This window comes from Scleropages formosus, chromosome 23 (assembly GCF_900964775.1).
Source record: "Scleropages formosus chromosome 23, fSclFor1.1, whole genome shotgun sequence".
Classification (NCBI taxonomy): Eukaryota; Metazoa; Chordata; class Actinopteri; order Osteoglossiformes; family Osteoglossidae; genus Scleropages; species Scleropages formosus.
In genome coordinates this window covers 4,881,422-4,908,823 of record NC_041828.1, presented here as the reverse complement: position 1 = coordinate 4,908,823, position 27,402 = coordinate 4,881,422, and the positions used below count along the sequence as shown (strand labels likewise).

Sequence of the window (27,402 nt, the reverse complement as noted above, 5' to 3'; positions counted from 1 at the left end):
AACCGATAATAAATTACAAACATTAGTGAGATTTCCACATCGGACTATATGTGGAATTGATTTGGAATAAGTAATATGTTACCCTAACCCTTCTTTCACCAAAATTTGAATGCAATTTTGCAGTCTCATCAAGGTCAGCAAAGGTCATAGGTAAGTGCATTATATCACTGGTACGCGTTTTGATTTTATTTTTAGACACAATCACTCCTTTTCAGTTTCTAATATGGATTTTTATAATAAGATGAAGATAATCAGTTTGTGTTTTTCAAATAAAATGTTTTTGATAAATGTATCCAGATTGTACAAATATGCAGTATTACATAATCACCCTCAAGACATTTGCCTTGGGAATAATCTTTATCAGCTTGTATCTGGAGAGGATAAAGCATCTCTTAAATGTGTTTCATGCTCTATAATGGGATACAAAAAAAGTGCAGGGAAAAAAAAAACGTTCAGTAGATTGCTCAGGGTCATTTTTATTCAAATTCAATAATCCAGTTTTCTTGTGCTATTAATACAAAATTACATCCTGTGGCAGAATTGGTTTTTATATTTTTCCCCACTGTTTGGATGCAAATTGCAATTGACAGTTACTCCTGTATTTACAATTCAAAATGCCTCCACAAAATGCTAAATGAAACACCCTACAAGAATGAAGTGGTTACTCTGTGTTAACGAAAATAGTTACTTAATTCTACGAAACTTTATTACAACATAAAGATTTCCATAGAACTGTGTCAGTAATAAAAAGCCACTTTATGGAAAACTGCTAACAAAGAGTTTGACTGAATTCAACATTTAGTGAGGGGTAATTCTGCCCTATAAAGTTAGTACTAAAGAACATGCTATGCTGTTAATTACGTCTGCAAAAAAGGAGTAAAAGTTCTAAATGGAGAAGAGTTTTTATGTGTGTTAAATGGAATTTTTGAAAAAATTTGCTTTGGAGTCATAAGCCATCAAACGCACAAACCAAAGGATCAGTACCGCTGTTCTGGGGAAGGTTTATTGCTGGTTTTGAACTGGTAAGTTGGCATCGATTGGAAAAATACAAGAACCCTGGCAGAGAAATGACCAGATTAGAGCACTAGAGGTCTACAAGTGGGAGAAAAGCTCTGGAGAAGATCCAAAGATGCTGAAAAAGCTGGTGTCAGGTGTGGCTTGGTCTCAATACATACATTTCTACTCTTGAAAGAGTAACTTGTTCTCACGACATATCAGACCAGCTGAACACAAGTTTAGTACAACTTAACATTAAGGTCCAAAAATACACAGTCAGGTTATACAGGTCAGGTAACTGCTTCATATTTACCCTCTGCATTCTAAACCTTGAAGGTTTGTGGTGCATTTTTGAGGTTCAGAGTTTGACCCAGTTTTGAGATGTTCATGATTTGATGATTAAAGACCAAAATGATTAATTTTTAAGGCTGTATTCATTAGAGGACATTTAAATTCCTCTCTTTAACGCTCAGTCCTTGAATGAACGAACCACACAGAATGTCAGTCTGAAGATTGGAAATCAGTCTAAGCACACTAACCACAAGGTCAGAGATGTGTAAATATAAACATTTGTGAAACCATGAGTTGGGTCACGGTTCACAGGAAAGCAAAAATGGCATATCGTAAACAAACAGAGTGCCAACCTGAGGAAAAAAAAAAAAAAAAACGGTTAACAGTCTGCCAGCCACGGTTCTGTATTTAATGGACCTTAACATTAGAACGTCAGTGGAACTCTGATGTGGGTCTATTGAGTGACTGTAAGGAAGCGGTGGAATTTGTGGGGAGGAAGTAATGAAGAAAAAAGGTCTTTGAGAAGAATTAGTTTAGAAACAGAAGTCCATTTTGGGCACTTGACCTGTCCTTGGGGCAGGAGCTTGGTGAAAAGAGAGCCCAATCAGGTCAAAAATTAAACCTGATGTCCCAGAACTGCTTGCGTTTCTTTGTGACCTTGTCCTCTGTGACCACCTCCTTACTGCCAAGAGGGGATGCTGTGACCTCTTCTCCCCTGATGAAGTTCACTAGCTCTGCAAAGAAGACAGACATGTCAGTGCCTGAGACTTTAGGGAGATGCACTCAAAAGCTGGGCACAGATCCACGGGTCACAGCTTTGCTTCCTGACCATGAACGTGTCTCTATTGACCGACCGCTAAAAGGCCACAAATCGCACTATAAATCACGCAGTAGCTGGACAGGGTGGCCACTCTTTACGCTCTCTGACACTATCCCTGTGAGCCGCAGAAACTAATGATCGACATGGGTTCACCAGCATTCACGGTCCCGCCACACCCACACAGCCCTCACTTGAAACCCATGTTGAGTCGTGCAACCGTCCCGTTGCTCTCACCAGGGATACAGCGGATCTGAGGCTCCTCCCACTTGCCGCTGGGCAGACACCGGATAACGGGGTTGTGCTTCTGCTGAAAGCCGCTCACGCAGTAGTAGCGCACCGGCACGTTGGTCTCGTAGCGCGTCCGCAGCTTGCTGAAGATCCGAGCGTGACGGACGGCAGGGGGTGCGCCACAGTAGGCTGGCCGGCAGTACGGAGGGAAGGGAGGGATATCAGTGGCGAAATGGAAACGTGTAAAAACTCACTTTCTCACAGGTGAAGCACGCGCACGGCTTTAAATGATTCTAAATGATTCTCATTTGGATGCGAGCAGGACTCACAGGTGCCCTTCTTGCAGGTGTAGGAGAGGTGATAGTTGCAGGGTACGTCACTCCAGCGCCCGCCATCATGCCACACCATCACCACACAATCCTCCCCAGACAGAAAGTAGCTATCGGGCTGCTCCTTGTACCAGTTCTCATACAGCTGAGGAGGCAGGTTGGAGCACTCAGTATTACACTACTCTTACTGTCCAAGCTCTATACAAAGGAAATGGTTTGGATCTGTTTTACCATGGTGCTAAGTAAAGGGTAGATTGGTACTACACTCTTTTCCACAGCACATTTTTCTACATTTACATTTATTCACTTAGCAGATGTTTTTGTCCAAAGAGACCTACAATGAACTCTATGTAATGTTATGAGCCCACAAACCTTATTCACCGTGGTGACTTACACTGCTAGATACACTACTTACACTGGGTCACCCATCAATACATCAGTGGAAAACACACACACACACACACACACAAACACACACACACACACACACACACACACACACACACACACACACACACACACACACACACACTGTGGGGGAACCTGAACAGCATGTCTTTGGAGTGTGGGAGGAAACCAGAGCACACCCACACAGACAAGGGGAGAACATGCAAATTCTACACAGACTGAGCGGGGATCAAACCCACATTCTCTCACACCACCCAGGTGCTGTGAGACAGAAGCACTACTCGCTGTGCCACCATGTCACCCCTGCTACAGCAACTGTAAAAGATAACAAAAGTAGATGTTGCTGAATCAGAGCGGACTCACCAACGGGTTGCCATCAGACCAGCGGAAGTCACCTTCAATGGTTTTGTCATTTAGACCAGTCCACTGATATTCTTTGTAGTTGCCTGCAGAAAATAAAACACACATCAGCACTGTATAATGTTTCATATTGTATGAAGTGTGTGTACAGCACCACTCCCCTGTAAAGCCCAGGGCTGCTTTGGGTGGGAACACCTAGAGGTGCCTAAATTCGGGGTCACCAAATTTTTCTACTAAAATTGAAAAATAAATTGTAATCTTGGAGAAAAAATTATAGAGAAAACCTTGCTCAATAATAAACAGTTTAATTAGAAAACTGATTAAAATCCGCTGCCTTATACCACATAAACATCGAATGATGTATCGTCACTCTATGGATTTGAAATGTTGTGGGTTACTGTGTAGGGAACATTTTCTATTAAACAAACTGTCGGTCCACATAGTAAATAGTTTATTTCTATTTTTTCTCTTCACAAGTTTACTTTTCAGACTGTTTTCAGTCGTTAAAGTATAAATGTGTGTTTTGTGCGATGTTCACGTGTTATAACAAATAACTACAAAAAAATAACATTTTACTTACAAATTAAAATTTTATTTCCCTTATTCGTGATGTGCATGTGTCTGTATCTAAATTTAAAAAAATTGTCATGTATACTGTATGAATGTGTACCTTTATTAATTTAGAGGTAGAAGTCCAAGTGGTCCCATATCGATTTTTGCCGAGGGCTGCAAAAAACCTAGCGCTGGACCTGGCAAAGGCTTAACACAATGGGAAACTACAGCGTTTCTATCAAATCCTCGACGACCCAGTGCAGACATGCTGCGGCAATTCAACAACACTTTGAAGGACAGCACAAAAGAAATCTAATTAATAAAATATTAATTCACAAAATTGAATGAAAACGTCAACTATTTGTCTTGTTGCCTATATAATCCATATAATAACTATGAAAAAATGTGTTTCTGCTACTCATGTCTTAAATCCTTGTCGAAGAGATTTTTCTGCTTAGAGAACACCATTTCCCACAATTCCCTGTTTACCTGCACCCATTGTTACATTTTACCTTTGACTTTGTTTGCAATTCATGTTACCAGTCCACAAGGTAAGTATATGTTTCCCGTACCGTTTAGTTTTATATTTTTCAAAGATGTGCAAGGATGTGGGTCCATTTTAGTGACAGTAGTAATTTGTTCTGTTGCAAAGAGCCCAACTCACTTGCTGCCTATAACAGATGGTTTATAAACATTTTCTTACAAGTGCTTTGTGTCGCAACAGCATTGCCATCAGTCTAATGCAAACTCCATGTAACGGTCTCTGCTGCATTTCTTGACTGATCTATCTGACCCATTTCTCTTTATCCTTTTTTTTATAAAGGCTGTTAATCTCAGGCCTAAAGTGCATCGTGAGGATATGGGATTTTAAGAGTAGCTGGAGAAGTGAAGAAAGAAAGAGCAGTTTTTTCGAAAAGTTATAGGTTCAAATCCCCAGACTCCAGTGTTATAGCCTTGAGCGTGATAATTAAACTTGATTCTTGTCAAGTCAAGTCAAGCGAGTGGCCAGCTTGTAATACGGCCTGTCCCCTCTGACCCGAGTGCGTTGGGTGTAACTTGGTAGTTCAAGTCACTCAGACAGGCAGAGACCTAGCGGTGGTAACTCTGGGACCCCATCGGGCGGCCTAGCTGTACCGTTGATGAAGTCCTGCTCCTCGGGGGTCATGATGGATACCAGGTGGGCCCCATACAGACGGCACTGCTGCTCAGCCACCTCCCAGCTCTGCCTGTTTGAAAAGTGCTTATAGCAGAAGCCATGGAACTTGTCCCAGCCAGATTCGCAGCGCTCCAGATCTGCCAAAAGACAAGGGAGAGCGTGAGGAAGGGACCCGCAAGCAGAGACACTCCAGGTCCACACAGAGGAAGGACGTGAGAAACAGCAGAGCCACAAGGCGGACAAAGAGTCGGAGCTGGAATTTGCTACATTTCAAACCTTGTGCGCTTTTGCGGGAGTGGATTCCATCATGTCTTAGAGTCAAACTATCATTTGCATACTGAACATTTTGAAATGAGGGGGAGGGATTATAACCTTTTCCTCGCAAATGAAAGAGGGATTTAGAAGCTGCTGAAGGAAGCAGCCTGATGAACCAATGAAGGAGGCAGGAAAAACGAGCACCGCAGCCACAGCGGAACAAGGCTGAGCCCACTCTCATGCGGGCCCCTGACTGCGTCCCTTTCAGGATTTAAAACAGGAACGTCGACTGCGAGGGAGTCTGGTGCATAGAAACGCAAATTCAGGAGAAACCCTGCAGGTCTTCTGGCTGCAACCTGATGCCCGTGGCATATTTCTGCTACACTGCGTGTCCCAGATACTGCAAGTCACAAATAAAACAACATCTAAAAATCTGTGATTGCTACAGTGTGTAAGCAATGGGTCCAAAAGAGTAGAGATTTTTGGGCTCTCCAAAAATAGGTTTAATTTCATGCAGGGCATTGAATTTCTTTCTGTAAAAATGTAGGCATATGAAGTGTTCACAGTGTATTGAAGTCACCGTAGGGTTCAATCGAGAAAAAACCCCCATCCTTGCACCTGCTGATTGTTCCTTGTTTCCCAAGATTTTAAACTTAAATATGAACCTCTAAATATTACAGTTTGGTTGGATAAACCTGTGATATTGGACTGCATGGCTAAAGGATGAAAACCCAAAGACTTACTCAAGGTTTAGGCTTAGTAGGACTTGTCGACTGCAACACACCTCAGGTTTTGAACGTACCATGTTAAATTTTCCATAAAATGTGTTCAAACCCAGCGATGCACTATCAAGGTCCTCATAATCCAGTTATGTCACTTACAACTCTTGTGGACCATGTGACCAACAGAATTTTTTGGCAGAACTTCACATTTTCTGTCTTTATCCTCCTTGTTGTCTCAGGGTGTGAGTTGGAAAGGGTTTCACTCATACATATGTGATTGTTCAGGAAAGGTATGAAGGTCTGTGTGTGTGTGTGGCCATCTTACCAATATTGCAAAAGTCCCCTCCGTAGGTGGGCAGACAGAGGCACTTGGCATTGGACCTCTCCTCCACGCAGGTGCCCCCATTGAAGCAAGGGTTGTCCAGGCAGGCGTCTGAAACACAGCGAGAAGCAGGCAATGCTGGCACGGCCGAGCCGGGAGAGTCGCACGCCGTGGGGCTGCGCCATGTAGCTGGAGCAATTCTGATACATCTGTTGTGGTGCTTTACGCAAAGGTCCCGGTGTTGACTTCAGCACAATTCCACGGAAGATGGAAAAGTAACATCCTTTGTGTGCCTCACTCAGAACCCAGGTTGGACCAGTTTGAAGCACTCAATGCGTCAGAAAGACGTGGGCAACGAATACTGGCTTGTAAAATGACACAGTCACAGATTTCGCTCCTAAACTACCTCCTATAAATGATAAATAATATGGACACAGGGCATTTCTAATACATACGGCATCACGGCCCTCACAATTTAAGGACACGCTCATCATGAGAGAACAAACTTTAAGTATATTAGGCTTTTTGTCAAAACTGATTGAACTGAGCTTTAGGATTAGATAAATACAATAAATGCAATTTACCGGAAAGAATTTTTTAAATTACTGACTGATCTGTAACTGCTGTAACCCAGAGTACCTAATTGTGTCACCTCACTGTGGTGCCCATCAGGACATGTTACGTGCAGATTCCTTGGGCTGTCCAAGAGAACAAAACCTCACAAATGTGTAGTTTCCAGGGAATTCCACCAAAAACTCCATGCAAACGATGATATTTCAGAGAATGATGCTTACACTTCCATTACTGCTTTGCTTACCTACCTATTGATCACTCTGAGTGAGAGTAACGGGGGGACAAACAAGGGTTAATGACCATATGTGAAGGCCACAACATTAAATAATGGCTATTTAACAACTCACAAATCTCATATTAACGGATCCTTTGTGGGAAAGATGTATTTCACTAAAGCCGATGTAATGTTCCCCTTGAATCCGTTCACCTGTCTTCAATGCCACCTTTTCAGTGACCTGTTCTGAATGAGTGTAGCAGACCATGTGCTGCAGAGGGAGCCATTGGATTCTGCATCACATTTCAGTGGCATGTCATAAAACACAGAATTCAGCATCTTCACATGACAAATACACAGAGGAGGTCAGAAATGGAGGTCAGTTAGAAAAAGATGTCTACAAAATGAAGTTGAAGTTAGACTTTTGCCTTTAATAGTTCTGTAACCCCCAAAAGTACACCATCTGAGCTTCTGAAAAATTGTGCAAATATCCTTTGGTGCATCCTGACAGCTACCTTCTTGTAATGCCATCAGTTTCACAATGGAACTGTACAGAGAGGGGATATTACTGGTTATAAAATGTTAACTTTATTAAAATATTTGCCTCAACCAGACAATTGTCATAATCCACTGATTGTTATATTCTGGAGTTCTTATGTATATCTGCTAAAATAAATAAAATTTCAACATCTGACCGGTAAGTGATGTCCACGTTTTGACTTGATGGACATTAAGCAAACTACATTGATTTGTTTTTCAGTTGAGCAGTGAGATTTACAGCCAGGGATACAACAGTCATCCTGACAGAGTTATGATTCCTTCTAGCTAGAGAAAAAGTGCAGAAAATTATACAGCCAACCATTTGTTTCTGCAGAAAAAAAAAAGAAAAAAATCTAAACTCCTGCTATGGAGACAGCAGTGGTCTGCCAATGTTTTCTCATTTGACTGGAAAGATTAATAAACTGACAATGACCATAGGAGTAGACAGAAAACACATGCTGAGCACATGTTGTTAAAATGTGGAATGGGTTCAGTGCTGAACTAAAATGAGAACATTGTTCCTTTCCTTCTCCGCGAGCAATACATGTGAACATGACTACTGAAAATTAACCAAGCATTTTTGTACACTATAAGCAACTGTGAGGTTGTTGTAGTATATATTCGTTTATGAAGAGATTCAGTGATGCTCATTTCAACAAGAGGTGGGGGTCATAATGGACAATTCAACAACATGACCTACTATGCGAAAGATATATTATATCCTTTAAACACAACATGAACAGCTCCGGAGAAAAGTTTCACCCTCTGTTGTCTTAGAGATTGTGCAGACAATTGAAATACATGCTGATTTTGGGAATTATGGTAATGGTGAGATAGGGAACAGTCGGTCAGTTTGGGTGAGGAGAACAGGTACTACCTGTTAACATGTGGGAGAAATGGACCCACTGGATTGATTGAAAACTACAGAATTTTGAAGCCCAACTGATGTAACATAATACTTGGCAGAATGCTGCAGTCTGCCGTTGGGTGAATGGGGGATTTTCTGTTTTTCACTTTTTCCTCAAGGTGACTGAATCAATCTTGTCCTGTTTTTCATGTGTGAATGCTTACAGGCGACTGGTCCTCCACACAAACAGACAGAAAAAAGACACACACAGGAAGACATAACAGGAAACAACATCTCTCTCTCGCAAGAATGCTGGAGAAGGGAGAAAAAAGTTTCTTTTTTCACAGAAATCATGGGTCCAAAATGGAGTACTTCACAGAAGTCGAGCCTCTAAGGAAACAAAAATGTCATAGACGGGGGGAAAAACTTGATTTGTCTGACAAATGTTTAAGTGGAGTCGTCCCTTGTGTCATTGCCCAGTTCAGGTGGGATCACACAGGATGTTACGGTCAGGTTCAGGTTTCAAAGTGTTGCAGCTGAGACAAAAGGATTGACAGGGGGTCGCGTAAGCACGTTGAGCGGAAGGGAAGAAGGGTGATAGCGGATGGAGGAAGGTGGTTTGGACGGGTGGGGGTCTGAATTTTAGTGCGTCACCAAGTTGAGAAGTAGTAGAAGGGTGGTTAGGGTGGTTAGAGTAGCGTAGAAGTTACCTGAAACATTCCTGGCCCTGCCCATCACGGCCCTTTCATCGGGCAAGATGCCGAGAGTCGGCGGATGGGTGGGTGCAAACTCATGCTTGGGATGGCTCGTGCCCACCGTAGACTGTGAGGGAGTCTTGGTGGTCTGGTTTTCCAGGAAATCCTCATCTAAACTGGCTACGTACAGGAGTTCATGGGTGGTGGAGAGGCTCTTTATGCTGGTAGACTGAGTGACAGTGGGGTAGCCAGGGGTGATAGGGGCTGAATATGACTCAGGCCCTGCTGAGAAACCAGTTTCTGCTGAAGAGTCTAGGATCTGCTCCTGGCTACTGAGTAGAAGCTCGCCACTGTACTCCACATCGGCACGGGCCACTTGCATTGCAGTTGGTGAGGGGTACGTGTCCCCGTTGGAGGTCTCAAGCTCCATAGGTAATAGTGACACCAACAACCCCACAAATGATGCCTCAGTGGTTAGCTCGTGAACTCCCTCTTCCTCTTGTTTGAAAGAGGAGGAGGGCTTTGCATCCAGGACTAATTCCTTAGTGTCGCCGGGTTCCTCAAAGGTACTGACAGAGGATGTTGGTGATGTGGACAGAGACTCGGTGATAGTCATTGCTTCATCTGAAGCAGAATGTGCCTTTGTAGACTGAACTGGATGAGTTGTGTTGCCCAGAAAGTGTCCTGGTCCTGTAGTAGGCTCTACATCTTCCTCACTAGTGATTTCAGACTCCTGTTCCACACTTCCTTCAGTTGCCTCCTGGAGTGGTGCTGTTGTAAAGTCCAGGTCACCTTCCTCCAGTTCCTCCTTGTGCTCAGACTCAAAAGGAATGCTGGTTTGTGGAGCATGAGTTTCCAGATTACCAGGTAAACTAGATATCTGGTGAGAAATGTTGAAAGGGGAAGCTGAAGTGAGCAACGAAACTGAGATGTCGTCCTCCTGGTTGTCCTCTCCAGACCCAACTTCAGTGAACATGGTTGGCAAGTGGTCAGTCATGTCTTTGGAAACGTGGCTCAGATTAGAGTGACCATAGCTATTAGATGAAATGAGCAGTACCTCCACTGTTGATTCTACTGGTGTTTCAGTTGTCTGTTTCTCCTCAGTGGTGGTGCCTGTAGCTGTAAAAGTAAAATTACAGCTCTCATTGCTGAATAACACTTTAGTCATGTAAAGCTGGTCAATATACAGTATAAAACAATGCATTACAGAGCACTGAAAGATAGGGATTAATTTATGTAATGACACATGACAGGCAATTTAGATTTAAAAGATTCTGCTGAACAGCATGAGAGGGGAACCATGAAAGGACTCCCACAAACACAGAGAGGACAAGGTAAATATGGGTGTCAAGATTCACTACATTACTAGTACTGGAATTGCTGCCATTCATTAAGAGCTGTGAAGGAAATGAGTAGTAGGCAAATCAACACGTTAAAGAAAAAGTGTGACTCAGCGAATCTGATATATTGCTCCAACTACAGTGGCTGATACTATATACAAGGCTCCTCAGATTTGAAAGTGGTTATGAACCTCATTACCATAGACAGTGGTGTAACAGGACCAGTAACTCCCTTAACATTTCAGAACATTTCAGCTCATCCTTAACATTTCAGCTCCTTTGAGCACCTCGTGAAGAAAAAGACAGACAGGTCTGAGCTGGGTGGAATTTAGTGGAACCTCACCTTCTGGAACTGATGTGGCCATGGTCTCCTTGAATCCTCCGACTATCAAATCTTCTAGCCTCCTACTCTCTCTTCCTGAATGGTCAAAATAAGACGACAGCTCGGCTGGTGAAGTTGTGGTCTCTTGATGCGTATCGGAACTCTCAGACAAGCCATACAGAGGAGTGGGTGTTCTGTGCTCCAGATGATCTCTGGTGTGACTGGGATAAACCTGAGGCATGTCAGAGGTCACTGTGGGAATGGTTGTTTCCAGGAAATTGTCCTGTGTGCTCTCATGTGTCGTGTCTCCTGCATCATAATGGGTCTCAGCAATGTCATTAGAATGAAGATTTGCTTCAGGTGTTTCCTGAAAATGCTTAGAGCCTCTCAGCTCTACCTTCAAAGAGGTGACCATTGGAACCTGAAGAGTGGTGCCTGCTGTGCTCTCATGGAAACTGTGGTTTTTGTTAAGAGGTTCACTGTGTTCCAGGTTTGTTTCAGACATGGGATGGTAGTGCTTGGGGTTACCTCCAGGCTTTACAGAGACATGGACTGTTTTATCAAATGATGGAGGGGGCTGCTGTTGTTGGGGGGTCCTTCCCTCTTTCAAGGTTTCAAAGGTGTCAGTTGTAATGTGGGGTTCCTGGGAAAAGGGCAATGGGGCACCAGAAGAACTGGAATTCTCTGGAGATTGAAACTCCCCTTGAAATACTGCAGTTGGAAGTGGACTCTGCCACACATTTTGTACTGGGAAAGACTCCACAACCCCCTGAACTTCACTCTCTAGATGTTCTGTCACATGGCCCAGACTGATTTCTTCCATGGGGTTCATCAGGGTCACAATGTCTTGGTTTATATCTTCGGGCTCCGTGGCCATGTAATCCATGGGAGCATCAGTGTGAGGACTTCCATTGTCTGTCAAATCAGAGGAAATGGGTCTCAGTAAGACTCCTGCTCCATTACAGCAAGTTTCAGGCATAATAAAATACCCAAATTAAAAAAATCTTAAACCTGACACTCCAAGTCTTACATATTTTCATGACTTCTGGCCCATGAGTTTTTTTTATTCTTGGGACTGCCACTCATGGGGTTTGTGCATAAGATTAGCTTTCTGTAGTTATTACTAACTTTCAAATAGCAGAGAAGAAATTACATGATTTGGTCGAGAGTGCGATTGCATATTTCGCTAGGGCGAGAGGGAAAAGGAAATGCTAATTATTTTCTGCATAACACAGTGTTTTTACAAACATTGAAGGATTAAGCTTTTCCTCAGTCATGTTTGTTCACTTTGCTAGGACCTCATTTCAAATGTGATAATCTCAATTTCTGATATCATTAGCACCTACTCTCTTTTCCCACTAACCTCTGAAGCAGTAGACATCATGGTGGGTGTGCGGTTCGGGAAAACCCGTTTGGTTGCTGTAGCGATAGATGGTCTTAACACCAGGCTGAGTTCCCCCACAGCGTTCTCGAGGAGTGACGATGGGGTAACGAACGCTGCCATCAGCCAGCCAACCAGGGCTGCAATGGTCCAAACCATCGTTCCAGGCTGCATACAGCTGACCTGTGGTGGCCAGCTGTGCCCCAGCATTCTGGCAGAAGACCCTGGCCTCTGCCAGTGTTAGGCGCTGTGGGGTCGAGTCATGGAACACCTCACCTGCACAGCAAAGACAAACCCATAATGCTGCATGAAGATGACCTGTCTTTCGGTTTCATTATCTGTTGTCCCTCATAACAACTCAAAACACGTCACAGACAGGGGGTAAAGTTAACTGGTTTTCACATTTTTAGCAGTAAAATCAACTCCTTTAGTTAATGGGACAGAAAGAACACGATCAACTGTATAAGAGCTGATGCTACTGTGATGGTGAATCACAAAGGCAGGTCAAGTACAAAGTCTAATGGCACAAGGCCTTTTAACAGGTAAATGTTTCTGCACTTTGCAAGCCCACAGGTTAATTGTGGGACACTCTGATAAAGATAAAGATGGTGTTTTAGCATAATCCCTTTACCATCTATACTCTCCACGTAGCAGTAAACATCAAACAGCTCTTCTGGGTCTTGGGTCCCATAGTTTCTCACTCCTGGGAACCCATCCATGTCACCATAGCAGCCATCCCGTGGCATTTGGATAGGATATCTGTTGAGTAAGACACAACCATCAACGGTAGGTGCCATTTTTATGTTAATTTATTTGGGCATTGAACATATTACTTAATAATATCATTGGGGTTAATAAGATTGCTCTTGGAGACCAATCCACCCAAATGGAGATGAATTCTACCCAAATTATCCATGTCTCTCTGTGGATCTCTGATGTCTGGGCAGTATGGTGTAATGGCGAGCGGTGCTTTTGTCTCTATATTTGCACGCGTTTCGTCCCACAGTCCAAACACATGTGTTCCAAGTGAACTGATGACTCTAAATTGTTCATGGTGTGAGTGGTCCATGGCTATGCGGTATGGATGAATGATGTACTATAGTATGTGCAGTTACCTTGGATGAAAAAAGTGTCAACTCAGTACTACATAGTATTCATTGTAAGTTGCTTAGGAGAAAAGTGTCTGGTAAATGTAAATTTAATCAACCTCAGATTAATGTTTGGACCAACTCTTGCTACTCTGTACCATCCCAGTCACAAATAATTGATTATTAAGTCACCCAGTCTTAACTTATTGTATGAGACGGAGCAAAAGCCCATAGAGGTATAGGGGACCCACTAGAAGCCCAGGACTGCCTCTGAAGTTATCACATCTCAGCAAGAGGTTTGCCTCAAGGTGTTCAGTAGAGCAGAATCAAAACATTCTGTCAAGTTCCTTTCTTACCACAGAGGTTGCTGCTGTAGATGAATGAGACAAAGAAAGCAATATATTCTAAATAAAAGTAAGAATCTTTTGAATGTACTGCTTACTGTTGCATTTATTGTTAGTCACTACGCTTATGCATTTTATACTGGAAGAATAAAATGCTGACAGTAAGATTTGTTTGAATGGTTAACTTGTCTCATATTGACCTGCACTCACTTGTTCCAATCTTTTTTCAGATCTCAACATATATTTATTTAACTTTCTATGAAAGCAAAACCACTGCGACAGGCAGAGCAGCGACAGCAGTTCTGCAGGTGCGCTACAACAAGGAAGAATTGTGTACAGTGGGGGTAGGGCCAGAATTGGAGGCTGGGGTGGATGGCACACACAGCCAGGCTGTTCCTCTGTTCCATTTCCTTGCCTCGAATAGCCTCGCTGAGCTCCTTGTCTATTACACACACCACTGAATCCAGCTACAGCGGGAGCAGCAGCCATCTCCAGCAGAACGGACCTCCCAAGTCAGGCTCACTGGCCTCATGACTGATTCCAAGAGGAGATACAGCACTGTGGGTTCTTGGCTATATGAGAAGATAAGGAAGAATAATCTTCACAGCTCGGGGGATGTTGGAAAGCAATACAATGGGGTCGAATATGATGAATACATCCACCCAATTTCTATTTTTTCAGATTCAATGCTTAGGAAGTTGGAAGTCCTTAAAATAGTCACTATGGGGTGCTGACTCTTCTGAAAGACAGGCGTCTGACAAGTCTGTAACAAACACTGTTATTAAGAATGCAATATTGGCCCTTAGTCCTGCCGACAGCGAGTCAGTTTCTCTAGAACTCTACCCAACTGGGCTGTGTAGCACCTCTGCCTTAGCAAATGGGTTTGAGGTTCAGTTAAGGTCTCAGTACCAGTTAATAAAAATAAATAAATGAAAATGATGAAGTGGAAAAAATGCTACAATAAAAATGCTAAGGACATTCTACCCCCCAACAGGACATTGATGACAAGAGGCAGCAGCAGTTCTCTCCACTGTCTATAGCTCCAGACACACTTACATTTAGTATGAAAATCCACTTACACTTAGACTGTGATCACAAATACTTCTACTCCACTGTTAGGCTATATAAATGGTGCATCCTGTACTCGTCTATGAAATACAATAGCTAGGCAATGTCATCCAACAGTTCCTTTACAGATGACTTTGTAGGTTCATCAAGAGATTCTGAGGTGTGTAAAATACAAGAATTTGTATCTTGTAAGTAAAGAGTGGATTTCCCCTGGTGTCAGAAATTGAAGGGTTATTCCAAGAACTGCTATCAACCTGAAGGGTCTTTATAAACATGTATTCACCTCCTCTAGAGTTGACCTCCCACCCAAAGCAGCATGGACCTGCATACTGGCTGCTAGATACACACATTATGCTCTATTTTTCCCTTAACAGATGAAGATAAAGTAAATCAGAGATTTGGGGTCCTGGCAGAAAATGTTAGAAAATGTTTCCTAAAAGGGAATAGGAAGTTATTATGCAGTCAGTCTCTTTCTAGAAGCTCATTCTGCCACTGCCACAAAACAAGCTCTGTAAAACCCATCATTGGCTGGATGCAAATCCACAAAGGGTCAGGCTCACCTGACGGTCTGGTCGGAGAGCCAGCCAGCATCACACTGCTCGTAGCCGCTGTGGTAGGCAGCCAGGAGCTGCTCTGGTGTGGCCATGCTGGCACCGATAGTGTCACATGCATGCTGGGCCTCCGCAAAGCTAAAGGCATAACGGCCAGAGGCGTGGCGGTAGTGGAACACGACACCTGGGCACACACACACACACACACACACACACACACACACACACACACACACACACGACGACTATAATCAGTCATCTTGACATTAAACAAACCATCTCACAGAAGAACAGAGCCCAACATTGCTTCCTTGGCCTGAGAACTTGCCGCATAAGAAAGTGATTTTTAATATAATCTGAACCTTAATTGGTAATGAGAATAAAAATAATTTTTTAAATGGGTTTTATCTGTGAGGTTCACCTTGTCTAGAATTGAAAGTCTGCCAGTAGGGAACCTGTGAGGATTTCTGAACTGAAATTATCTCCACGGGATGAAGAGATTGCAAAACAGACTGTTAATTGGTTTTCGTCAAACGCTTTTAAATTGCATTCACTGTAAAATACAGTATGAACTATATGATGACAGAGGAATGCAACTTTGCATATTTTATTCTCTCTGACTTGCATTTAGGATTTAATTATGTTAAAGACTCCAGTCTCCAAGGGGGCACATATCTTAAAAATGTATTCCAAATGTAAAACTTTAAAATTTTATGAAAATTATATTTGTAAAGATCAGAGTACTTAGCAAGTAAATGAATACTCTTCTGAACATACAACAAATCCCATATTCCAAACCTCAGCCTTCTGATGAGTCACCAGATTATGGTCATTGTACAGCCTGTGAACCCCAGTTATGTGACCCTCCACCCTCAAGAGCTCAGACCCTCTTACCTTTGACCTTGACTTGGACCAGGTCATGGGCATCCTCCAGGCCCTGCTGCACCTCACATCGGTAGAACCCCGAGTCATTGTGATGGAGTCCCTCCAGTTGCAAGGTGAGGTCATAGGGGGAGGTGGCGTAAAGGGGGAGAGAGGCACGCTCCTTGTAGGCCTCGCTGACCTTCACTCTCTCCCCCCGAGCAACCAGGATCTCCATCTCCCTGCCCGATGACAACATACTCCACTTGACCCGTGGCTCGAAGAGAACAGCCCTTCTGCCTGTAGGGAGAAGCGAGGCTGGAGGCTTCTCCAAGGAGACCCTGCAGGGCAGTGTGAGGGTGCCCCCCAAGGTGGCAACGGGAGGTGGACTCTTGGAAATGGTGACTTGTAGAAGGCCTACATCATCTGGGTAGGACATGGGGAGATTAAACGTAAGGACTCCACCGCTCCACAAGAATCACGGCAACAAAGACGAGGGTTACAGACATAGTCCAGCAGCAGCGTGTACAAATGTAACATGACGCTCATACATGTATCCATAAGCATTTTAATTTACAGCAAATTATTCAAAAACCTTAATAAGATATTTATTTACTTCACAGCTCTCTTGTTTGATAATTCCTTAAAGAATTTTATTCTAAGAATTACATATCAGCGAAAACTACTAAACAATATTAACTGCCATTATCTGCATTTTTGTTATCAAGCTGGGTCCTACCTGGTACCTCTGCTTCATTCTGAGAGCTGGAGGTGGCTACGAGGATAAAGAGGCTGATGGCAGACAGCACCAATGCACGACACATCTCTGATCTAGAGGAGAGGGAGATATGACAGATGAGCACACAGCAGTGAGTCGATGGTAGTGCAAATCACTGACGGGGAAAGATAAACAGGGTAATATAAATCAGTCGGGTGGGATGCACTGAGTAATGGATGAATGACAGGAACAGAGAGAGACAAATACATAAAATCAAGATCAGGAGAGAGACATGACAGGGAGGTATGAGGTGGACGAAATCACTGGACACCCCTCGCCCTAAAAACAAATGAAAAACTGGCCAGAAGGGTTGATCAAAAAAACTGCACCCGAAGGCAGAAAACTCCTTGACACACTGCAATTTTACCTTTGAGACACAGTATTTGATACTTCAGGAATGCCAAATATGTAAAATACATTTCCCCCAGGATGAGCACATCAGCTAAGCTAAAATAAATGACACAAATCAAACATAAACAGGCAGACAGTGATACAGCTCCACATCGACCTGTCACTTACACAGGCAAACTGCAATCCAACGTGGGCTATGAAAACAAGTGAAGGTCATCGCCGGTGAGCTTGTTCACTACAGTCTTTTGTAGTCCTTTGTCTCTGTTGGAAGCTAAACTCTTCAGACGGGACCTTACGTAAGATCTTCAGTGTGTGCATTTGTAATACATCTTTTTGCCTTTTGAATAACTAGGTTGTTTGCATTTTAGTATTGCTGATACATTTGATGTTCCTTGTACTCTTACTTGCACCTATAGTATTCACAGTCCTACAAAATCCCTCTGGATAAGAGTGCCAGACTAAATGAATTAATGTAATGTAAATGGTCCAGTAATTACAGCATTCAGGGTATGTCCCACAGAGCCATTTCAGTCCTGCTAATAGCTGATTTCACTGCATTTCTCTCTGCAAAGAACACAAGAAAAGGGCACAGGCTTTTGGCACCGATACAATGTAAAACACTGCAAATATGCAGAAATCCATTTTCATTTTACTGAGGGACGTGTGGTGCCTGGGTACACAAAAAGGACCCAGCCAGGGGGTGTGAGTACACAGACAGCAAACCTCCACATTTTTTCCTTTCATTTTCAAAGCTAAGCATATGACAGAAACTCTCTCATGATGCGAAAACTAATCTATGATAAAGACTTTCCAAACCTTCACGTGATGAAACCTTATAGAAAATAACAGAACTGTTTCTGAACTCCACACCACTAGGAAGACTTGGAAAATAATTCAACTTGAGTGTGAAGACATGGGATTGAACGTGAACAGGCACAGAAAAAACTGCTGAACTGGGCGCTAATGAAGGACCAATATCAGTATGAGTTTTTGAAGAAGGGCTGCAGGTTTTCACTAATCCCATATATCCCACAATGCACCACTGAGGGCATAAGGAGATCCAATGGAATGAGACAATATTCAGCTGGGTAATAAGGCACCAGGTGCAATGAAACTCTTGACAGCTGAGTCTGACATTTGTTGTGACTAATTCTAGAAATACATTGATCTACAGAGCGTGTTCCTCTGGTGTACGCATACACCAATTCTAAGAGATTCTCCCCGTCCCTCGGCCACAAGGCTTGAGGCGAGGAACAACCGAGCGCAACATGCTGTGACAAAAAGCAAAAAGGAACACAGTCCAGTGGAATCACACACAAAGGACACAGAGGAGAAAATGTGGGGGGTATTTAGAAGGGACTGAAAGGAAGTAAATTGTGCGTGTGTCTGTGTGTGTGCGTTTCTTCCGAGGCAACATTGTCCAGCTGGCCTGACTCACAGGTTTGGAGGTGTCTCATGTGAGGGGAATTCTAATTGGGCTCCACGGTCATGACAAGCAAACACATAGGGTCTCTTCTGGTTCAATCATACCATCGCCTCTCTCCGCAATGCTGAAGCCACAAGGACCCCCACAGTGACCCCAAAGCCCCTCACAAGGGGTTACATTTACATAAGCAGCAGCAGCAACTAGTGGGAATTGCAAATTCATATATCAGTGACATTCAAAAGACTTCCGTTGCTAAGGGGGTCTTTTGAGTACAGAAAAGGGAAAGTAGAAAGAGAAAAGGGAGGGAAAGAGGGACTCTTGCCAGATGTGTAGTGATACAATTGCATGGTTATACTCCGGCAAAGCAAGCTGAAAGTCAATCAGGAAGGAGCCTTAATATATATCGAACCTTCCACAAAACTGTTTCACTCAGTAAGGAGGCCTCATTCACACAAAGTGTGCATTCAGTACAGTCATCGTCAACAAATGGTACATTCACAGTGAGTTGAGAGGATGTAATGAAAAGTGCATTTTCTCCCTCAATGCTAACGGCAAAGTGTTTCAAAGGATATTCTGCTGTTTAGGTTGAAAATTGAAAATATTCTTGCTGAATGGTTCAGTGCAGTGCGCTGGTAAAAATTTCTCTTGGTTGCACGGATGCCGTAAATAACACTTTTTGTGTCATTCACTCGAAGCTCTTTAAAGTTTTACAGCTTTTTTATATAGCTCTTTTAATAAGCAACCAAAAAACCAAATTACAGGAGGTAGTTCACGCTGCATGCGCCCAACCACTATTTTCTGGGCTTGTTACCTCGTTGTTTCATTCAGATTCAAGAAGTGAGGAGCACCGCCCTTTCAAAAGAAGAGGCAAAGCTGGAAAAAAGAAATATCCAAGGAAAAATCATTATGAATGACTCAGCAATTCTGGTGGTGCATTTGATCCTGATAGTTATGGTTAAATTTAGCTTGACAAAGTCCTTCTTGACCACTCCATGGTCTGCTTGCCGACATATTTGTAGGAGAATCTCTGACAGCAGGCGGTTATTATGTGCCTGGCTTTTCTGCCCTTTTTAATTTGATTAAACGGAACCAAGCCACAAAGTCTTGGACTGGGACGACAAGTGGGCTTCAAATCTGTGTGACAATGTATGCAGGCTCTACAGCAAGGCCTCCGAGTTGGGCTGAAGGAAAGCAGCAAGGATGGTATAAGTGTGCAGTATGCGTTTGGGGGAACAAGGGTGTTTAATGCAACAGTTAAAAACCTCCCATGGGGCATGGAATTCTTCTGCAATAAAAACTTGAGCCATAAGTCTTTAGGTGACAAAATAACAAAATCCAAAATTAGAAGACAGCTGAAGAATAGGTTCACCCATAAGATGCTATGCATGAGGTTAATTCCTCACTGACTAAATAATGGGGCAATATGGAACCCTAATGACCACTGAGAGGTTACAAATCATTTCCAAAATAACTATGTAAGTATCACTTTTGCCTGAGACGAGCTCAGTCAGTATTATGGTATATTTTAGCAGGGATGATGTAAATACGTGGCAATGTCATCACTTGATGAGGAAAACTCATTTTGGTCAGTGAAAACTGGGGGGAATTTGCCAGTGCAACACTAAAGCAGGCCAAGAAACACACGAGACGTAGAGCCGAGTTAAACTTACCAAAGCTGAGGATGTCCAGAGTCTAACTCAGGTTGCAAATGAACGTGTGGTCATGAACACCCAGGTGTGGTGGTTCTTTCATTCACCGCTACTAGCAGTGCTTCCCTGAGAGAAGAAATGACCTGGAGAACACAGTGGCTGCAGTGTTATATGAGTTTCAATGACAGATAGAGGACTGCTGCTGTATGATCTAATAAGACACTTTATCTGAAATCTGGGGAATATTGAGCTCTACCACTGTTTAAAATCACAAGCAGCATAAGGAGCTTTGGATAATAGCATCTCAAACTGAATACAGTTGCATCGAGCTGACAAATCTAGCCATACAGTGCGCAAAGCTGCCTGCACATGCAGCGCTTTGTAGCTCCATGATACAGCAGGTTTCTGAACATAAAAATGTGGACCTAGTAGCTCCATTCTGGGCTGCAGGGCTATACTTCGATCTGGACTTTATCTTCACCCCTCCCCCATTACCACCCACCCTCCCCTTGCCAGACCCAAGCCTCTGCACATGGCTTACATCCACAACCACATTTCCATTCACCGATGGGAAAAGAAGCCAGTTTCCTCCAGACAAACTCCAGTGACCACAAAAGTGCTTAGACAGGCATTGCAATGTCCACGCAGGACATGGCAGCAGACACCTCAATGACTTCATCTGGAAGGCTAGTGGAAACGAAGGCCAGCAGAGATGAAGCCTCAACAAACCTGGGCAGCAGTAAAGTGCCCTAGATCTTGAAAACTCAGTGCACAGGCAAGGGACAGAGAAGAGGAGGCAATTAGCAAGTCCAGATATAATAATTTCTGTATGAATGCAGCAGTCTAAATTCTTCTTTGATGGGCTCCATGGGGTATTTTCCAGCTGCTCGTTGGCCGGTGTCCTATACTCTCCTTTATCAGTGGAAGCAATGGGTGTTCAAAAGCAAATGAATGGATTGTTGTGAATGAGCTCATGCCCCTGCCCCACACAGCTTTATACTCCCTCTGTCGTGTTAGCACCAGCCAACAATGTCATCCGCGTCTCCTTCTACTCTCCTTTTCATCTGCCCATCAGCCTGTGCCACATCCTCCTTTCCTCCCACCTCCTTCCTCGTCCTTCTTCCTCTTCATGTCCACGCACCCATGGCCATATCCCTTGTTTCCTTCCCACCCACCAATCCGGCTTCTCCTCACCTCGGATGACTCAGTCTCCTCATCTCCTGGGGCAACTCATTCAGGCTGGACAGAAAGAAAAATCAGCACGGGACAGGCAGGGAGGAGAACGGGAAGACAGCAGACAAATAAGAAGTTCTAACAGAGAATAAATAGGTAGCCTCTGATTTGGCTGGCATGCCGGCAGGCTAGCTGCTTGCAGGAGAGGCATGAAAGCTTCCTCCTGAGAGAGCATTCAGTCCAGACTAAACTTGGCCCATTTGCAGTCTAGGCACGGGGCAACTGGGAAGACAGAAGCTGGTTGCTAAGGATTTTGGGCAGCTACATCTGAGAAGGTTGTAGGGCAACATTTATGGCATCACTAGCATCGGCTTGTCTTCTGATGAGACTATATGCCTTTGCCAGATGCTAGAATAACTTCTAAAATAGTGTGCAGACACAAATACACTGCTGTCCTTTCCAGTGACAGAGGCCTCTTTGCATGATTATCCATGGGTTTAAAGTATTTGAAATCCAAATAGCACTCATTTTCTTATTTTCTTTGTAATCTGAAGCAGGCTTCTGAGTTCAGATTGCTACTTTTAAGTCTTGGAAAGACCAACACTCAGATGATGCTAGCGTTTTAGTTCCACTTTAATATTTTGGATCCACTAAGAAACTCCACAATAAAAATGTGCCACCCAGTAATCATCATCAATTGATACAGCCTGAGGTTTTGCAATGGATATTTTAAAATTTGAGAGTTTCCCAGCCTTTGGTCACTCCAGCATCAGTCAATATTCACTTCACTTTTAAGATTAAATTAAACCAACACTGAGTTTCATTAACTCAAGCTCCTGGAACTCTGCCTCTGGGTACCATGAAAGCTGACATAAAACATGGTCCTCAAAGTCCAACCACTTTCATTATGGTTATTCTGGGCTCTTGCAGCCCTTCCTGTTCCATGTCCAGCATAACTGTTTGTCAGGTGTGGTGGAGATCACTGAATGTGTGCAACTGGCATTGTGGTCATCCCATGGCACGTATGATTCCCACCAGTGGCTAACCGTAATTGCTTACGGTACGACTACTAGTCTAATAATGATCTCCACTTTCCACTGGAAGAACCTTCCTATCCTTCCCTGGCTCCATGCTCACCCACATGTATATCAAGTCTGACAACAGAGAGTCAAAGCTGGAGACTTCTGCAAATTTCAACATGTGACAAAACTTAAGTGCTTCCTGTTTTTGCTTTTATTACTGTTACTGTACCACATTTAAAGCCCCATTAAAGCATTTCAAAGGTAGTACTGACTACAGACACCCATACAAAACTTAGAGAGAAAACAACATCAGCATGAATGCTATGGCAACCATTTTAGATTTTATCTAAAACATCTGAATGTCCTTGTTAAAAATCATTTGATACTATCAACCACCAGATCCTGCTTTTTTCCCTTTCTCTTTGATATCTTGGAATCAAAGAAACAGCACTGAAATGGCTTGAGTCTCATCTATCAGGTAGATGTTGCAAGATGGTTTGGTGCACCTCCCTGTCTTCTTCTGAATCTCTCTCAGGTGGTGTTCCACAGAGCTTGGTGCTGGGCTCCTCACTCCTCTCCAGTTATACTTCTGCCCTTGGCTCTGCCATTACTTCTATGGGATCTTCTATCACAGCGATGCTGACAAAACCTAACCGTTTTTTTTCTTTTACCCTGCAACTTCAGATGTATCCTTACATATTGCTGCATGCTTCTTGGATATCTGCTTGGGTGATTAAGCACTATCTACAACTCAGGCTCTCCAAGACAGATTCCTCACCCTCCAGAAGATCTGTCTGCCAGTCAGGAACTCTGCCTCAAACTCAACAACTTACTCATTTCATCCACTTTATCAGTCTGTGACTTAGAAGTAATAATCAACAAGTCGTGGTTCACTCAATACACCAAAGCCATAATTTGGTTCTGCAGATACATCCTGTATAATAGCAAAAGAATATGCTCTTATCTCACAACAGAATCTACAAAGGTTCTGGTTTAGACTATGGTGATATCCTGTCTGGCCTTCTAGCCTGTACAATCAAGCCTCTCCAGCTCAACCAAAACGCTGCCATGCATGTGGTGTTTGACCAGCCAAAGCATTACCATGTACCTCCCCTCCATGTTTTTCCGCACTGGCTGTCTCTAGCTGCCCATATCAGGTTCTAGACTGTGATCCTGGAACTATTCATAAATCTATTCTTTGTCTCAGGGGGTGTGGTGGCGCAGTGGGTTGGCCTGGGTCCTGCTCTCTGGTGGGTCTGGGGTTCGAGTCCCGCTTGGGGTGCCTTGCGGTGGACTGGTGTCCCATCCTGGGTCCCCTTCCCCCTCCGGCCTTATGCCCTGTGTTGCCGGGTAGGCTCCGGTTCCCCGCGACCCCATAGGGGACAAGCGGTTCTGAAAGTGTGTGTGTATTCTTTGTCTCCTTTCAATGGTAAAAATCATTTTAAAATAGATTTCCTCTATAAACTAATGAATAAATTTGCTATTAAATGTACAAATACCCCACTAACATGCAGGCATATTTACACAGAGTAGATTATTCTCCTGTCAGTCTGCATGAATTTTACACGTGACTGGGAACTGGAACAGCCCTTACGCTCATAAGTACCCTACCAGGATGCCCTGTATACGCAGGCAGTAGCACGTTCACTATGAACTAATAGGGCTACAACATTGTTGCACTGTCCCATGGGTACTGTGCACTGGAGCACACTAACAAATCATGACTTCTGCCATTACAGAGCAGAACTCTTGATTAGTGCTTTTAAGATCCTTGCTATTTTCCCTAAGTCAAATTATCGACCCAAATGAGTAGACTAAGTACAGCTCTCCTTGTGCTGAACCAGTGTTATCTTCTACCTGTTGCAGATACAGGGAATTGAACAAAAATGATGTTCTTGACACCCATATTGCTGTACTGGGCATATAGGCTACTGTTGCATTGTGCTGCATTTAAGAGAGATGTGCAACACAGAAGTGAGTCTTCCACAGAGGATGTTGCTCATTATGGGATATGGTGGAACTTCACCAAGTGGGTAGGGACAAGTAAAACAATAGGGTGGAGCTCCACCAGACATACTGGAAGGTTTGCAGCAAGGGCCTGGGAGGAGAGCTGGAGATTAACTGTATAGACAGGGAGGAGCTGTGGAGTGATGAATGGAGGAGGTGCCTTTTATCAGGAGTTAAGAGCTTTTTGCCAAAGCAAGGAACTGAATCAACCACTAAGTCTGAGAGCATTGAAGCAAGACTCTAAAATAGTTTGGCAGGAGCTAAGGAGCCATGAATGCACTCCTGTTTGAAGCATTAGACTCATGAAGCAGTTCAGTAAAACAGCTGTCATTTGTTAGTGATGCAAAAAAATCAATGAGGAAATCAGGAAAGTAGGAACATGGTAAAGCACAGGAAAGCAAGTGGCACAGTAGTTAAGGTCTGAAATGAAAATTGAAAAAAAATGTTGCAGCCTCAGACCCCAGAAATGGAATTTTTCATTGAACCAGTGACCAAAGCACATGAACTAATATGCCCAGGGGCTGAATGTCATATGTACCACTCCCTGTGCTAGTCAACATGGACTTACAAACTCATGAAATACAATCCAACACTGATCTGATCAGCAATAGCCTAATTTATTCACAAGTTTTATAACTCCAGTGTTGATATCAGCTATAATAATCAAAGCTTTGCCTTTGAAAGAAGAAAGAAAGAACTCAGACGAGTTTGTCACTGAAGCCTACATAATGTGTGCTGCACATTTTTGCTCCATAAGACATTAAAATAAATCACCTTTGTTGTCAGCAAAGCAGGAAAAGGGGAACCTATTTAGTGGAAAATCACACTATTTCATTAACAGCTCATTCTGGTAATGTGTCAGTTGGACGATTTTCTACTAATTATCCATCAATTAACTTCCAAGTGCAAGTGATAAAAAGAGGAAAACTAGACAGATGTCATGGCATTACATGATTCCTTTACAGTAATGACATTACAACAGTTTTTCACAATAATATTCTGAATTGCCATATAGCTCTATGGTAAAAATGAATGGTTTAAACCAATCCTTGTCAGAGTCACACTAAGAGATGTTAATAATGGATGTGTCCTTGACAGAATAAAAGGCTGTAAAAATAAAACTCATATGATCCTGCATCACAACTATGAAGCCGACGAAATAGAAATCGCCAGTAACAGTTCAGCAAACTGCAACATTAAATGAGAAACAGGTAAAAAAAAAAATGTGGTACAAGTTATATTCAGTGTAAATTCAGCAACCGTTATAATAATACATTTACAATCTGTGCAAACACGTGTCAGTCCACTGGTGGACAAAAATGGGAAAAGAAAGTAAAAAATTTAAAAAAACCCATCTGGAATACACGTAAAAAAAGTTACAGCACACAGTCGACTACTGCAAAAACGAATAAAAACGCGCTGTCTATGTGATGATGAACGTTATGACGGAGCGCGTAAAAAAATAACACAAACTGCGCAGCATGAAATAATGAAATGGAAAAACGAGATGGCATTATAATTTAAAAACAAAACATTACTTCCTATTCAAATATGAAACGTATTTTACAATAAATTTGTGTGGGGGGGAATAAATAATTAAAGCAGGACTCGCTGATAAAGTGCCGATGCGCCGGTTGCGCAATGAGAGAAAATGAATGATCAGAAACGATCCAGTCAGAAATCGCACCAAAATTTTATCAGAAATGGTAACAAATGACCGAGGAATGATTCGCAGTCGATCCAGAAACAAGCATGAACGCAGTGATTAAACTTCGGATGCGACTTAGTTTCAGTGAAGCGAGGCACCAGCAAAGAAAGAGCGCGAACGAACAGACGAGTCGTACCTACCGCGGTGCTCACTTACTATTGGGGCGAATTGCTCCTGTGCGCTTTAAAAATGTTTCTGCTCGTGATGCAGCGGAGCGGGAGCGACCTGGGAGCCCGTTTGGTGCAGTGGAGCTGGGAGTCTGACAGGAGCCGCCGTGTGTGGAAAAAGGTGGAGGAGGAGAAGGAGGAGGAGAGAAGTCGCTGTGGAAAAAGGTGAGGGAGGAGAGGAGAGGAGAGGAGCCCCTTCTTCTAGAGTCCGAAGAGACTGACTGAGGAGAAGGTGGAACGGACAGAAGAGTCAGTGAAAACCCTCGAGAGCCCACTTTGTAACCCACAAAAGCCCACTTTCTTTTTCTTTAATGGGGGACGGAGACAAAAGTGGGCTGGGAGGGCTCAGAATAACCATTTTTTCGCGACGTAATCACTGACCCTGGATCTGTCCGCTACTCCGAGAGCCGGCAGCGCGTTAAACCTAATGTGTCCCTGTAATGTGAGGTATGAAACAGACGGAGGTACTGAGGGTGGGGGGAAAAAAAAAAGTCCGCCGAAGTGAATGTGTGTCATTTTTGGGTGGCATCGGCTTCCAACGAGGTCCTGAATATGAATAAATCAACCGTGAGCGCGCGAGGACACAGAGAGTCGAGCTCGAGCGCTGCGTCAGTGCGGTGGCGCGCGAGGTGCTGATGCTGCACGCGGGGAGCGCGGGAACTGCAGAGCTTGCGCAGCCTCGCGCCGCCGGCCCGGGCTCGGCCGTTGCAGAGAGTGCAGCCGGAGCTCTGACGTTAACTTAAAGTGTCTCGCTTTGCGATAAGGAGGACATGTGTGAGTTCTTCATTTTTTTTCCACGGGCGTGGTGTTAATAGTGAATCACTTACGTTTATAGGAAATAAACACGCCTTTATCGAC

The 27,402-nt window shown here is 43.4% G+C and overlaps 1 protein-coding gene across 3 annotated transcripts; it reads right to left on the bottom strand.

The window, feature by feature from the left end:
• Nucleotides 1–469: 469 nt before the first annotated feature.
• Nucleotides 470–27,402, bottom strand: LOC108930351 (brevican core protein-like). Of its 3 annotated transcripts, none has more exons than XM_018745562.2 (15): nucleotides 27,372–27,402; nucleotides 26,534–26,765; nucleotides 17,003–17,094; nucleotides 16,297–16,689; nucleotides 15,412–15,586; nucleotides 12,983–13,110; nucleotides 12,334–12,627; nucleotides 10,992–11,885; nucleotides 9,324–10,427; nucleotides 6,443–6,550; nucleotides 5,119–5,277; nucleotides 3,436–3,518; nucleotides 2,665–2,809; nucleotides 2,342–2,524; nucleotides 470–2,021 (listed from the first exon to the last, which is right to left on the bottom strand). In XM_018745562.2, exons 3-15 carry the CDS (start codon nucleotides 17,085–17,087, stop codon nucleotides 1,897–1,899), a joined length of 3,876 nt encoding a protein of 1,291 aa, XP_018601078.2. In that variant the 5' UTR covers nucleotides 17,088–17,094; nucleotides 26,534–26,765; nucleotides 27,372–27,402; the 3' UTR covers nucleotides 470–1,896. The 3 variants fall into 3 exon arrangements, with proteins under 3 accessions (XP_018601078.2, XP_018601077.2, XP_018601079.2); XM_018745561.2 differs by lacking the exon at nucleotides 27,372–27,402 and adding an exon at nucleotides 26,926–27,082; XM_018745563.2 differs by lacking the exons at nucleotides 26,534–26,765; nucleotides 27,372–27,402 and adding an exon at nucleotides 20,489–20,551.

Coding starts and splice junctions, on each gene's coding strand:
- LOC108930351 (XM_018745562.2), bottom strand. CDS start 17,087: ATGTGTCGTGCATTGGTGCTGTCTGCCATCAGCCTCTTTATCCTCGTA. Junction 3,519..5,118: donor GGAGCAGGACTTCATCAACG/GTACAGCTAGGC, acceptor TATTTTCTGCAG/GCAACTACAAAGAATATCAG. Junction 2,022..2,341: donor TCAGATCCGCTGTATCCCTG/GTGAGAGCAACG, acceptor TCTTCTTTGCAG/AGCTAGTGAACTTCATCAGG.